The sequence below is a fragment of the Rosa rugosa genome, unplaced genomic scaffold (genome assembly GCF_958449725.1).
Source record: "Rosa rugosa unplaced genomic scaffold, drRosRugo1.1 SCAFFOLD_209, whole genome shotgun sequence".
Lineage (NCBI taxonomy): Eukaryota > Viridiplantae > Streptophyta > Magnoliopsida > Rosales > Rosaceae > Rosa > Rosa rugosa.
Genome location: NW_026908953.1, coordinates 1 through 15,038, shown reverse-complemented (window position 1 = coordinate 15,038; position 15,038 = coordinate 1). Strand labels below are relative to the sequence as shown.

Below are 15,038 nucleotides of genomic sequence, written 5' to 3'. Positions count from 1 at the left end.
AAGCAATTTTGAAGCTCTTTAGAGGAAATAGAGGAAATGAGGTTTGTATCTTTTGAACGCAATACAACACATGTACTTCTGTAAGGAACTTCATCAGATCAGGAACTAGTATTCAGTTGCTTGAAACTTCACTGTATTTTGTATTGTTCTTTGTCCCTTTATTTCTTAAGTTCATGACATCTGCCAATTGCAAACTGTGATTTCAACACTTGCAGAATGACCACTGATGGTATGTAGTTTGGAGAAATTCTGTGGTGTGGGTTAGTCTAAAATGATTGTTTGTTTAGATCGACATCCATGGGAACATCACTAGAAATGATCATGCATGTTCTTTGATAACTGGAATTTACAGCTGTTACTGTCTTACAAACTACTTGTTTAGCATTGTGCTATGTTTGTATGCGGGTTGTGCACACAACTATTGCAGTAATATGTATAAATTGAATAGCTTTCTTTTCTTTTCCTTTTTTGTTCCGTTTTTGAAATAGAGTTGAATAGCTCTGTAAGTAGAATACTTTAATAGGACTGATTCCGACTTGCAACCGTTGTCTCTACTATTAGATGCAGACTTGCGACTCTTAAATTCAGTGACTCCCCTGTCAACAGAGTCGTAGATGCAGACTCGCGACTCCTAAATTCAGTGACTCCCCTGTCAACAGAGTCGCAGTCTCCTCTCTTGGTGTCTTGCCTGATGCTTTCTGCTTCTTCCTTTTGACCCTAGGCCTTGTTGTAGTTTTGGTGCTCTAGCTTAGCTTTTGCCGGTGTTTCTTTTTCTTAGTATGTTTTGGACTTGGCTTTAAAGTTTTTCTGGGTTGTTTCCCTTTTTCATATTAAATTCATTCTCCCCAAGACAACAATGGATCTGATGCCGTCCTCCAAGGTGGGTTTTCAGTTTAGGCGACTATTTCAACGGGGTTTCAAAGTCTGAATGGAAGTTTATTGTGCAGAATTCATATCAAATGATTAAAAATGAACTAGAAACTCTTAGTTTTTATTGTCAGAACCGAAATCAGAGTCCAAAGAGGTTGAAATTAACTGCCCCCGTTGATCGGTCGCTCCGAAGGAACAGAACCATTGTTTTACCGGTTTCAATTATTCAACTAAGCAAACCAGAAATCATTTATGCTTTTTCTGTTTCCTGATATTGAATGGAGTCTTATTGACAAACTATACTAAGGAGAGATTGAAATTCCAAAATCCAAAGGACCAGGCAAACGTTTCATTTCGCAAAACATTACATGCAAGCAACGCATGATCAAGAAAGTTGACATGATATATCTACTTAGATGGGCCACTGTTATTTACAAAAAGTGAAACAAAATTCTTCCATATGAAGCTAGTACTTCTGATCGATTGCCTGCTAAGAAAAGAAGAACAGAGACTCTGAGGCATCTGCTTTTGTTGTTTGATTAAGCAGCATCGTGCTTGCGAAGCTGTTCCATGGGGAATGAAGGAGCTCTCTTTCTTGCAGTTCTATGCTTTCCCTGTTGGTAGAGGAAACAAACGGGCTATTGGCCCCAATTCGGTCATATGAAAAAGGTCCACCATACTCGTCGTCACTCCCACCTTGTGCTTGGTTCTTTTGTTCTTCTCCATCGGTGCTTTCATCCTCCGAGTAATTCGAGTTCTTCTGAACCAGTTCTCTGAATATAGAAGACTGAAGGAGGAGGCCAAGTGCGGTTGGAGAGGATGACTTGCTGCTTGAGTCGAGAGGGACGTTGCTCCTGGACACTTCTTGCTTTGGCGAGGTCAAGTAGTCAGAGGCAAAAGGGTTTGTGTGTGACAAGGGGGATTCCTCTGTTGGGATGTAGTTGCTGGCCATGAATGGGATATTCTCAGGCTCTGCAACTGTCTCTAATTCTTGAGCTGCTATTGTGCTGTCTACTTTTGGCTTTAACCATCTAATGTAAGAGCTCAAGTCGAAGTTGGTCACAGCATTGATCCCTCTGTACTCAATTGCCGCAATGTCATAGGCGCGAGCTGCTTCCTCTTGGGTGCCTGCAACAAGATAGAGACGCATTGCTAAGTAAGGTGCCTAAATTCTATTCCTTGTGTTTTTTAGTTTCGATTTTGGATGCTGCATGATGTGTTATAAATCAAATTTTGAAATAAGATGACTTACTGTAAGTGCCAAGGTAGAGGTACTTGTTTCCGAAAACTCTTCCGATTCTTGCTTCCCATCTGCCATTATGATGGTGCCTTGCTACTCCTCTGTACTTGGACACACCTCTTGAAAAGCCACTGCTCTTTCTGAAACAAAAGAACAAATAATTTCATCAGGGAAATTTCTCGGTGCAAAAACTCTTTCGACAAAAGAAATTTATATGTATGAATTCTACCTTCTTAAAGAGGCCAGATATTCTTCTTTTGTTACAGATTGCATGATCTCAATTTCGTTCTCATAGTCTGATATCTGTAAACAGCATGAAGGTGTTAGATCAGATTTTTGTACATTAAGGTCATTTAAAAGCGCGCTTTCTTTTGAATTTTTTATGAATAAAGCTCTTATATTATGTAGCTGATGTTTCATACCGGGAAGTTTGTGAAAGTTGAGGTTCCCCAGTACTTGAGTGCAGCTAAATCATAGGCTCTTGCAGCAGACTCTTCTTCATCATATGCCCCTAAAAAAGAAGAAAAAGTTGATTAATAAGTTTCCCTTTCTCTGTGATTCAGTTTGAGTTGGCAATATGTAGCAAAATGTTACTCACCAAGGTAGACTTGTTTCCCTTTCTTCTTCTGTGTTATATTCCAAGAAAGCTTGTCCCACAAGTGAGCTTCAAATCGGCCAGTCCACCTATGTCTGCTGACGCCGCGAAACCTTGAGCTTCTCTTCATTGTGGTAGCTGCAGAAGCGGGATCAGCTGGCTTTTCTGGCAGAGGCAGCTCACTCTTGCTAATGTCAACAGCAACAGCAGCTGGGTCTCTTCGGCGTCTCTTGACACACCGCGCTGCCTGGTTTGCCTCGCGATCAGCGGTGCTCAAGCGGCGCCGCCCAGCTGGGGTCTCTTCATTCTTCACCGTCATCAGCTGCTGATCCATATCTTGTAAGCAGATGAATTTTCTGAACTTCTTCTCCTTTCTGTTAAAACTCAATGCTTGTTCTTCTTTTCTGTGGCTGCCTGAATTGGAAGGATGTTTTGAGCGTATATATAACTTGTGAGCTTGTTTTGTCTTCATGCTGTTTTGTTTTCTGTTGCTACTTGCTACAACTAGTATTATAACAGTAAACAAAGAGGACGATGGTACCGAAGAATTTCAATGTTCACACTGTTTACTATGCCCTACAAGATCCAAAAGTTTTGTGGTTCCATTTGGTTTTGGATCAACTTGGTCATAGGGCCGGTTTGGTCGGTTTAGTCTGGTACTGTATACCATGGGTAAGTTTCATACCATCTCAATCCTAGAAGGGTTTTCTGGACCATGGTAAAAATAGTCCTAGTAATTTACCAACCTTTTCAAAATCTTGGAAATATTTTTGGTTGAGTGGTAGAAATGTCGAATGCATTGATGTATCACTACATTAACTCTCGATCTGTAGGGTAGATCTTTAGAAAGGTAGATCAACTTCATGCACTTAGACTAGCCAGTACCGAAAGTAATACATTGAATCATTAATGTACCTAAGAGAACTTCCTAAGAACAACAAATATTTGAAGGATCCGAACTTGGTCTGTTTTATAAAAATCACCATTCGAGCTCCCTTCGAGTTGTATCTTCTCAAACACCCTTGAATGATGCTCGAACTCCTTGAAAAAATGCTCGACACCCCCTCCAATGGTTCTCTCATGTAACATCCACTTTTTGTGAAATTCAAGAAATCCTTTGGTGTCTAGCTATCTCATAGATGTATCTCTCTTCCTGATGCAACATTTCATGAACTGATATGAAGTAAAAAGAAGAAATGGCATCTCCTTCTACAAGAAAACTACCCTCAAATACAGATAGGTAACAAAATTTCAGTGGCAATTAACTACAACTTTCTAGGCAGCTGGCTTGAAGGTGATGATCAAGACCCAACAAACACAAAAAGATAAAAGCAGAATGCATGCGTGTTCTGACTCTTGGTCTCTGATACTGACTGGCTCTAGTTCATTTCATGGAGATTAAACAACCCATTGATTGTCAATCTGGTACAAGAAAGATCGGGAATGTCCTTGAAGCTTTGTCTCCTATCAATAAAGAAATGGAAAACGGAATGTTTTTCAAGTATAAACAGTTGATATTCCAAGACTTCATTCCATAGGTTTCATCGCAGATTTTGTTGTGTTTATGTCTGGTATTAAACTAATCAGATTCTGGCGCTTTTTGAGGCTGGTATAAAGTTTATTCCCTATACGCTTCTGTAACGACGGTGTTTACTAGAAAATCAGGAATCAGATGCCATAAGTACAACAATTTTCTTGTTGCTTAAGTTATTAAATATTTGCAATACCTACCAATAACAGAAGTGGATATGGACTATTTAAGGGAAGCTGAATTAGTTCCTGCAGGAGTCATTTTTTTCGAGTTCGTGGTACTCTGAGATCCCCATCTTCCCCAAAACCAGTGAGGATTTGATGAGCTTGAGGCTTGAGATCCTGAGGATTTGATGAAGGACTCCATTAAAAAAATGCATGGCTAGTCTTCCTGATCAAGATTCATGACTCCTTGTTTGATTGCAAATGTTGCTGTCTAAAGACTAGTAATCTCTGCTCATCTGGTGTTTAAGAAAATACTTTGTGAATCCATGGATTCACTTTTTACTTCAACTAGTTTTTCTTTTTCATGTTGAGGGAAGGAGATTCAACTCAAACCTCATCCATTATGATGGATAAAAATAGCTAGTTCAAACATAGACTGCATAGTTGATCTTGGTCTGCTCAGACCTGAATATGAGTTGTGACTTCTAATCTCTGTAGACATTAACTAGACAATCAGCTATCTCTGAAATAAGATCTACCTAACATATATCAAAGAAAAAAATCTAACTTAGCTAATAAGAGGATTTCATAACTCCGAGATAAAATATACAAAATTATGAGGGTGGATGCATGGATTAGCCTCACTAAACAAAATCCAACCACTCTCCGACTTCAAACTCTTACTAATTTGTTCAAAATATTTGCAACGTTACTCATGCAAGATTCAAACTAGCATGAATGGATGATACAATGGTCATGAAAAACAAACTTGACTTTTGGTCTTGCAAATGCAAGCCTCCATATATCATTACTAATTTCTTATTCAGAACAGAAAATGAATTCGCTAAAAATGTACCCTTCACACAAACCCAATACATAAGGTTCTACATTTTGTTACATTAATCTCTCCAAAATGTCTTGATAAAGTACTAAACTTTTCTTTTCAAAAAAATAAAAAATTATGAGTAGGGTTTCCCTGAATAGAAAAAAGAAGTAAATAACTAAAATTGGCGCGCTGAGCAAAACGGTGCGTTCCACCCACCGCTTTTTCGTGTATAAAAAATTAAAAATCCCTTTCCTCTTCACACTCCCAACCCCTCATTCTCAAAAACACAAACTCTCCCTCCACTGCCTTCACTCTTCTCTCTCTAATTTTGTTTATGCTCGGAGCCTCCGTTTCCTAGACGGCGAGCCATGACGGAAGGCCATCTCTTCAATAACATCTCTCTCGGCGGCCGCGGCGGCACTGTGAGTCCTTCTCTCATCGATTTTGATTAGCTAAAGCTTGAGTTTCTGGGCCTTCTTTCTTCGATTTCGTTCTCCAAAGACCTTTCGATTCGATGTTGAAACCCTAGCTCTCCAATGTCGGCGGTCTCGGTCAATTTTGCTTCGGTCACTAAAATTAGTGCCGAGACGATGATTTGGGGATTCTGATGTCCTTTTTGGATTTGCCGAAACCCTAATTTGTTGGTTTCTGAAGCTATCTCTGGATTTGGTGTGTTTGTCTGCGGATAAAGTTTTTAGTTGAATTATTATTATTATTTTTGCCCGGGTGGAATCCTAGGGTTTGGGATAGGGAATCGGGGGAACAAGATTGCGTTTTCCTCCTTGTCTCGCTCTTTTGGAACCCTGATTTTATTGGATTAGATAGGTTTCGGACTTTATATTTAGATTTATGCTTTTTCGGATTGTGAATTTGGACATGGTGAATTTGAAAGATAAGACCCATTCCATTCTCTTTGTTCATCATAAAATTGAAACCCTACTTCAAATATGATATTTTCTGTATGTATTTAACTTCTTTTTTTTTTTTTTTTTTTTTTTAGTTCTTTGCTTTATTTAAGTTTTGATTACTAGAGATAAATATATTAGTCTGTGTTTTAGAAAAGAAAAGAAACTGCAAGTTGTTGCATTTTGTGGAGGTTCATAAGTATTGATGGAGTTCTCAAATTCTATGCCTTTGTTTCTGAGAAATGGTCATAAAAGGTTTGAACCACCTCGAGTTGTCTTCCTAGATTATTGAAAGCTATGTATTTCAATTGGTAAAACAGATTTGTTTTTGTTGATGAGCTAGGGGCATATAGTAGGTGAGGAAGTGGAAATCTGTGAGTTTGACTGTTGTAACATTCTTAGTTTGTGATATATGAAACAGAATCCGGGGCAGCTAAAAATACATCTAGGAGGGATTTTTTGGAAGAAACAAGGAGGTGGGAAAGCAATTGAGGTTGATAAGGCGAACATTGTTGGAGTGACATGGATGAAGGTCCCAAAGACAAATCAACTTGGTGTTCGGATTAAAGATGGGTTGTACTATAAATTCATTGGATTTCGAGACCAGGTTAGTGTTCAATCCACCCCTTTGTGTTGTACATTTACATTTAGTGGATGAAGTTTTATGACTGGATTGAGCATTTGCAAAAACTTCCTCACTTATACTTCTCTATGTTTTTGTTTAATATCTGTAAAGATAGTTCTCCGTAAGATGTCAAACTAAGCACAAAAAAACTTGTCCCTCACTTACTAATGGTCAAACCAAGTGTCTGGTTCCATGCATCTGATGCATGTTAGTGGCCCTTTTGATGGGATAAAAATGAGCTCATGCATTATATTGAAAAGAAAAGAAAAGAAAAAGTTGTGCAGGAACGCAAACAACGTGCTAATCTTTCTCTGTTTTTCTATGATTTTGCTGTAGGATGTCACTAGTTTAACCAATTATTTCCAAACTACTTTTGGAATAGTAGCAGAGGAGAAGAAGCTTTCTGTCAGTGGGCGTAACTGGGGAGAAGTTGATTTAAGCGGTTAGTGATATTCTCTTCTATTCAAGTTGCCCAATGCAACTAATCTTCCCACATATTTGATCTTTCTTGCACTCCTTGGCTCTGAGTCACACGTTTCTTGTAAATTTTTTCTATGGTTTTTGGCATGTGGACTCATTGTGTTAAAGTTGGGAATTTCCTTTCAGCTTTGTAGAAGCTTCACTGCAATGTTCTTTTCATTTTCTATTTACTTATATTTTTTCCAGCTTATCATATGTCTTCTTTATTAAAAACACCTTTTGCACCCATTTGTTATTCTGTTGAATGGTTTTGTGAAGTTCTATTTTGAAGTATTAATTGTCTTTCTTCCAGTATGACTCCCTTGATTGCACGACTGGTTTCTAAAAGGCCATAGGCTGCCAACATGTCACTTTGAGTAATTTCCACGTCTTCTATGGCTATTTGCAGATAATATGCTGTCTTTCTTGGTTGACTCCAAGCAAGGATTTGAGGTATCTTTGGCTGATGTCTCACAAACACAGCTTCAGGGGAAAAACGACGTCACCTTAGAGTTTCATGTGGATGACACCACTGGAGCAAACGAGGTTCTCTCTCTCTCTCTCTATATATATATATATATATATATATATATCGTTTATATTCATGTCATTACAGATAATAAGAAGTAAATAAAAGCGCAGCTTTGCATAATTTATATTTCTTAATTACTATTCAGTAACTAGTACGTTCATATCACTACTGGCTTATATCTTTTTTTCCTAATGTTTATTCTATGGTCACAGAAAGATTCTTTGATGGAAGTAACTTTTCACATTCCCAACTCCAACACTCAATTTATGGGTGATGAGAATCGTCCTCCTGCTCAGGTTAGTGTTTTTCTTGTCACTTGATAGAATGTTGTACGTTGTTGTTATTGATCTTGTGATTGATTTACTTATAAATTCTCAATCAATCTTTGTAGGTATTTCGTGACAAAATCATGTCGATGGCAGATGTTGGTGCTGGAGGTGAAGATGCGGTTGTCACATTTGAGAGTATTGCAGTCCTCACACCAAGGTAAGATGTGAATGAGAATATTAGAGATACTGCACTTGCAGCACCATTGGGCAAGAACATGCACCATCTGCATTTATTATATTATAGTTTTAAGTTGCAGTCCTCACACCAAGTTAAGATGTGAATGAGAATATTAGAGATACTGCACTTGCAGCACCATTGGGCAAGAACATGCACCATCTGCATTTATTATATTATAGTTCTAAGTCCTGGTGCTTCCATTTCTTTCCATTTATGGTGTCACACTAATATAACTACTTGCCTAACGTAGGGGTCGCTACAATGTTGAACTTCATCTTTCATTCTTGCGGTTGCAAGGGCAGGCTAATGATTTCAAAATTCAGTACAGCAGTGTTGTTCGCCTCTTTCTCCTTCCTAAGGTTTATTCATATCTTGGGCACTAATATTTAGTTCTTCACATGTTTCTTCTTCCTGATGGCTTTGCCTACATACTTGTCTATGTAAATGACATTATTTCATGCACTTTAGTTAGTTCTTTTTTCAATGGCTGAAAGGACTATCAACATGACAATCATTTCATTCGTAGAACATATGGCCTTGATGAGATTTCATAAGCGCTTCTTCTTTGTTTGTGCAGTCTAACCAGCCACATACCTTTGTTGTTGTTACTCTTGATCCGCCTATCCGTAAAGGACAAACACTGTATCCACACATTGTTTTGCAGGTATTGTTTGTTTCATTTCCTTGACAATCCTAATTTCCATAGTTGCTTTCTTCCTATCAAATAACAATGCTGATTATTGTTTCTTTTCATTGACTTATTCCTCTATCTTGTGAAGTTTGAAACTGAATATGTAGTTGAAAGTGAACTGGCAATAAGCGATGACCTTTTAAACGGCAAGTACAAAGACAAGTTAGAACCAACTTATAAGGTAATAGTTCATACCTGTCCCCAAAGATTGCAATGCAATAGACAGTTGTTTCATTTGTTTAGTAGTGAGAGCGCTAGATGACATGAGCTACAATGAATAACTTTTGCTTTCAATAACAGGGACTAATTCATGATGTGTTCACCAAAATACTGCATGGATTGTCTGGTGCCAAAATTACTAAACCAGGGAAGTTTCGCAGCTGTCAAGATGGTTATGCTGTGAAGTCTTCACTGAAAGCTGAAGACGGAGTTCTATATCCTCTGGAAAAGAGCTTCTTTTTCCTACCTAAACCTCCTACCCTTATTACTCATGATGTGGTAAGAATTTCCATCCAATATATTGCTTTTTGTCAAGAATCCTGGTTAATATTACTTGGAACCTCACCTTTTTTTCTTATTATTGTTTGTTACTAGATTGACTATGTGGAATTTGAGAGGCATGGTGCTGGAGGCTCAAATATGCATTATTTTGATCTTCTTATCAGACTTAAAAGTGAGCAAGAACATCTGTTTAGAAACATTCAGAGGAATGAATATCACACTCTTTTTGACTTCATCAGGTTGGTATGAGTACCAAAATTATTTTTCCTTAGCACCTCATTGCATTGTTGGTATACAAATCTTTAAACATTTTGCCTCTCCTTCAGTTTAAAGGGTATCAAAATCATGAACTTAGGAGATGCTCAAGTAACAGATGGTGTGTCTCCTCTTCTTGAAGAGGCAGATGATGATGCTGTTGTTGACCCACATCTTGTTCGCGTAAAGAATGAAGCTGGTGAGGAAGATAGTGATGAAGAGGTAAAGTTTTTTCTTATCTTAATTTATTTTCTTTTACACGTCCAAAAAAAAAAAAATTATTTTCTTTTAAATCTTCTCTGTGGATTGGAATCATTGGATGATAGTGATGAAGAGTTGAAGCTTTTTTCTTATATTATTTTCTTTTAATTCTTCTCTTTGGATTGGATGCGCTAATATTGCCGTTTGGGTTTAACTTTACAGAATTAAATTGTAAAATGCTTGAACTTTTACTGTAAGACACTTGTTTTCAACTCTTGCAAGTGTAAAAGTGCTTTCTATAGTTTTACACAAAAATATGCATTAGAACCAGCTTGTGTATGTTTATCAAGAAAGTTTTGCGTATTTTGTATTTTCATGACTGTTATCCCTGGGTGATTTTACTCTGGGTGTCATTAGTCTTAGTGTTATTTATTTATTTTATTTTTTTTTGTGCATGTTTGCAAGTACCCTTTTGTCCACCTGTCAATCTGGTGTCGTTTCCATGCTATTTTTGAATGTCGTGATAATTCAGTCCAAGCTTGTTAAACATGATGAACTTGGCAGGATGAAGATTTTGTTATTGAGAAGGATGATGGAGGTTCTCCAACTGATGATTCTGGGGGCGAAGATTCTGATGCTAGTGAAAGTGGAGGCGAGAAAGAGGCAAGTGATTTTTATCACATGTGAATTTGCTTATTGTTATCATACAATCTATTCTCACATTGCATGAACTGCCAATTTTAGAAGCCTGCTAAAAAGGAGCCCAGAAAAGAACCTTCAACTTCAAAGGTGCCATCTTCCAAGAAAAAATCCAAAGAGGTCGATGAAGATGGTCCAAAGAAGAAAAAACAGAAAAAGAAGAAGGATCCAAATGCACCAAAAAGAGCGATGGCTGCTTTTATGTTCTTCTCACAGATGGAGAGAGAGGTGGGTTTGGTTTGGTTTGGCAAGATGCTTTTGTAAATGGTTCGGGTTTTCTGTTGATGTGATTTTACACCATCTGCCACCCACCCTATTTTGCCGTAACCAACACTAAAGTGGATTGATTTATCTCTATTAATACTTGATAGTTTGCTTATCTTTACTTGCATTGACCACAGAATGTGAAGAAAACCAACCCCGGGATTGCATTTACGGATGTGGGAAGAGTGCTTGGGGACAAGTGGAATAAGATGTCAGGTATATATGATTAATTGTTGTTTAAACTTGATGAGTTCTGCTGATTATAACATTTACTGTCCACCTTGCAGCGGAGGAGAAAGAACCATATGAAGCAAAGGCCCGTCAAGATAAATTACGCTACAAGGATGAAATTAGTGGCTACAACAAGAGTAACACCCCCCAACCCATGAATGTGGATTCAGGGAATGAATCTGACAGCGAATAGATTTGAAGTAGAATCAAATCAGCCAGCTATATTTTGTTCAAGTGGTATACTTAACGTGTATGGTAGATTTTTGTTTACCTCTTGTATTATGAACATACCATGTTTCGATTTACACTAGTTTGCTTATAAATCTAGTTTTAGTGCTTGAAGACAGCAATTGCTAAGCCAGTGTTTGGATCTCCCTCAATTTGGTGGGACATCAAAATCCCACGCCTAAAATGCCTTGTTTGGCAAATTTTGAGATAGGGGTTTCAAAAACTGGGATTTTGGGAGGGATCCAGAGGGCTTTTGTTTAAGAGACGCTCCATCTCCAAGTTCCGCCTATACAGGCGTTACTTTGATATCCCAACCAGAAGCAAAGCGTCTCCACCATGCTCTTCACTGTCATTGGTGCACCACAACCCATGCCGTCTCCGGTCCTGAAAACTCATTTCCACCATGCTCTTCACTCTGCCGGAATTTGGACTGCCGAAACACTTTGATTTGGAATTCCCAGACTGATTCTTGATCAATAGCCATCACTAGTGGAATCTAGAACAAATAGAGAGGATTTGAGAACAAAAACCCTTTTCTTTTTTATCAAATTCTCGCTTAGTTTTGTGGCTAGGCAAAACCCTAAACTTTTCAACTCTGTAACATATAACAACCTATAAAACATCATAAATTAGATCCTTTATACTATTTTCTTAATAGTTTCTGCTATAGCCACTGCTATATCCATTTCTTTCCTTTTACTTTTAGCCGAATTCTTCTCTTTCTTTCATTGAAAAAAAAATAAAAAAAATATTCAAACTCATATTTCAAGACATGTACTGATTGTTTATTTTAGTTTAGATAATGGGGAATTGGATTCCCTCCGCCATTACCTTGTGCGGGTTCAAGTCATATTGTATTAGTTGCAATGTACGTTAATAGTAAAAGATGAACATATATATTAGTAATAGTACAACTTAATATCGACATTGAATAATTCAATTTATAATCACAGAGAAGAGAACATAAACCTTTCAAGGGGCGGGAGTGCGTTGCAAACATCACAACCCCCATTTTGGCAACTCTTCAACTAATTTAGGGGTACTGCAAGACTGTAGACACATCCCTTTACAGCAGCCTGCAGTCCCCATACTATATTGTTAACATTCCTTACCAACCTTGCATCCAAGAGTACCCGCAAAGCGTGTGAGCCTCCTCACAAATGTGCCTGGCTTTGCCTTCATCATGTCATGGCGGCTGAACTCTCCGCCCGTTCTCGGCACTCCAGATTCGCGGAAGTAGGCTCCGTTCTCCATTATATCACCTTCCGATCTCCATTGCCATGTCATCCACACATCCTCGGTTGCGTAGTTCCTGTTTGTGATCTCCTTTGCTGCAGGGTTTGGTGGGGCGACGTAGCGGTTGCCCTGGCTGATGATGGTTGGGTGTGAGCTGCCTCCGATGGCGTACATGAGCCAGTGGGTGTAGTCGTTGTTCACAACGTGGAAGAAGCCGTGTCTGCACCTTGGCATTCTCTGGATCAAGCCCTTCCCGAAGTGGTTGAACGCCACCGTGATTTGCATGATCTTGTCGCCTTCAAATATATCGCTTGCTCCGAAAAGCATCACCTGCATGCATGCATACGTACGTTAATTTTAGACATAAGCCAAAGCAGTCGACACTAAAAAAGTTATAAAAAAAAGACGAAGTCGAGGGAATATTAAATTACGTACGTCGTTATGGTGAGTGAAGTGGCAGTTGGAGATGGTAACGGCGGTGGATCCCTGGATGACGTCGATGAGCCCATCGTAGCAGTTCCACATGGAGAGATGGTCGAGCCAGATGTGAGAGGATCCAAAGACGGAGATACCATCTCCATCACTTTGGGTCCTAAGTCCAATGTGGTCCAATGAGTCTCTGATCAGGCCACCTCCGACCGACACAATGTCGTGGATGTGAAGGCCGTGGATTATCACATTCTGGATGAACTGCAGGGTGATTCCGGCACCGTGGGCGATGTGAACGTTGGCGCCACGGCCGTCGATGGTCTTGTGGCTGGTCACAAGTAGCTCCTTATTCAACTTGATGGTCATGCTGTGTTTGAAGATGATCCAAAGTGGGCCAGTTTGGATCACGGCGTGGCGGAGAGTTCCTGGCTTGGGATTTGCCATGTCGTCGTCGGAGGAATCGGTGATGACGTAGATGGGACCGCGCTTTCCTCCGCGGGTCCTGTGCCCGAACCCTTTCACGCAACCGGCGAGCTGCTTCCGGTTCTTGGACCATTCTCTATTGCACCTCCAGCACCGGTCAATAGGGTTTGTGGCCGTGCATGGGCCTTTGTACTTATGCCCAAGATGCCTCCTTGTGGTGTTGGTCCCTTCCAACGTCCTGCATTACAAACAGTGACGGAGCCAGAAATTTAATATAGGTGAGACATGCGGTTCAGACACCTTTTGTAAAACATTAGTACTAGTAAAGCTCAATTTATATTAAAGAAAACGGCGATAGAATGTTCGTACGTTTCAACATCTTGAAGTAGGTCATCTGCAACTGCTTCGGGGTTGGGTTGATAGGCCTGGAGGGCAGCTACCTCGGCCTGATGCGCCCGCTCCTTAAGGACAGGATCGAACACCGCAATTGTGCTATTGTCGGAATCTGCGCCCGCTTTTAGGCATGGAAGTATTACGCAGAATGAGCACATAAACAGCACTAAACTGACCTTCATTGACGCCATTGGGGTTCTTACCTACAATATGCCCTCTTCTATCTTGCTAGTTCTTATTTCTTAGGACACTTTGAACAAGTTCTTCTGTTTTATATATTTTTATTTTATTTTTTATTAATGGTCAAGGTCTAGCTATTAGAGATCGATCTGATTGAGCCCGGATAGACCTTGCCAGCCTAAAAAGGTTATGAAGAGAAATGGTGTGATACTGTAGTACTACTAACTATTAGTATAGCCTGGCCAATGTCGATGAATGAAAGCATATGTTTATATAAGCAACTCAAGGCATGGCTCTTCTGAAAATAGATGCGTATAAGGTGGAGAACCATGTAGTTCAAAATTAGCTCCAACTGTTAATTTTCTAGATGTTCTTGTATGAAATGTGAGGAAATTAACTAATTAAGGGTCATTGGGACTTCACCGCCACTCATTAGCTCAACCTTATTTGGTTAATTAGGTTCAAGTGCTTAATTAGCACAGGAATTCTATGGCTTAGTTATAACCAAATTTTGCCGTTCATTCTTTGAAAATATATGAAATGAGTAAAATACGTACATGGCACAGGAAATACGTGATCTAGCATTGGAACTTAAGGCCGAAAAGAAGTTTGGTTTGCACCAATTCTTAGTATTTTATTTATATTTAAAGGAAATGAGTGATTCATACTTTAGATCTCTATTTGTATTTGTATTTTGTATAAGAGAAAGACTTTAATTATACCAAATGTTAGTTAGACTTCGTCTATGGTACACTAATGTACCGATATATTAAGTAAATTAGCTTGACAGAGGTAGACTAGCTCAAGATTAAGTCAAGCTAGTCTACTTATGCATAGAGTTAGCTAGTCTATATTTGTATCTAATCTAATCTACTTGATGTATTGGTACAATAATATACCGTAGAATTTTCCTGTTAATTTATGACCAATTCTTAAATATTAACAAAGGGTTAGCATCACATGAGGTAGACCATGTTATTTCAATCGGATACTTTGGGGTTCAACCGAAGAACCCTCACTTAATTTTGTTTACCATATATATATATATATATA

General features: G+C 38.8%; 3 protein-coding genes across 4 annotated transcripts; 1 reads left to right on the top strand and 2 right to left on the bottom strand.

Moving 5' to 3' along the window:
• Window positions 1-1,189: 1,189 nt before the first annotated feature.
• Window positions 1,190-3,128, bottom strand: LOC133724264 (AP2-like ethylene-responsive transcription factor At1g16060). Its single transcript, XM_062150955.1, has 5 exons — window positions 2,709-3,128; window positions 2,533-2,621; window positions 2,340-2,413; window positions 2,123-2,250; window positions 1,190-1,998 (listed from the first exon to the last, which is right to left on the bottom strand). The coding sequence occupies exons 1-5, from the start codon at window positions 3,037-3,039 to the stop codon at window positions 1,361-1,363; spliced, it is 1,260 nt and encodes a 419-aa protein (XP_062006939.1). The 5' UTR covers window positions 3,040-3,128; the 3' UTR covers window positions 1,190-1,360.
• A 2,348-nt stretch (window positions 3,129-5,476) lies between these two features.
• Window positions 5,477-11,457, top strand: LOC133724263 (FACT complex subunit SSRP1). 2 transcript variants are annotated; one of them, XM_062150953.1, is made up of 16 exons: window positions 5,477-5,648; window positions 6,553-6,738; window positions 7,093-7,198; window positions 7,625-7,761; window positions 7,960-8,043; window positions 8,139-8,233; window positions 8,505-8,613; window positions 8,832-8,918; window positions 9,034-9,126; window positions 9,246-9,443; window positions 9,540-9,685; window positions 9,773-9,923; window positions 10,467-10,565; window positions 10,650-10,829; window positions 11,003-11,081; window positions 11,153-11,457. In XM_062150953.1, exons 1-16 carry the CDS (start codon window positions 5,595-5,597, stop codon window positions 11,287-11,289), a joined length of 1,941 nt encoding a protein of 646 aa, XP_062006937.1. In that variant the 5' UTR covers window positions 5,477-5,594; the 3' UTR covers window positions 11,290-11,457. The 2 variants fall into 2 exon arrangements, with proteins under 2 accessions (XP_062006937.1, XP_062006936.1); XM_062150952.1 differs by having other exon boundaries at window positions 5,479-5,648; window positions 10,647-10,829.
• A 740-nt stretch (window positions 11,458-12,197) lies between these two features.
• Window positions 12,198-14,223, bottom strand: LOC133724265 (pectate lyase-like). The gene is made up of 3 exons (XM_062150956.1): window positions 13,782-14,223; window positions 12,996-13,650; window positions 12,198-12,890 (listed from the first exon to the last, which is right to left on the bottom strand). Exons 1-3 carry the CDS (start codon window positions 13,994-13,996, stop codon window positions 12,423-12,425), a joined length of 1,338 nt encoding a protein of 445 aa, XP_062006940.1. The 5' UTR covers window positions 13,997-14,223; the 3' UTR covers window positions 12,198-12,422.
• Between the last annotated feature and the right edge of the window lie 815 nt (window positions 14,224-15,038).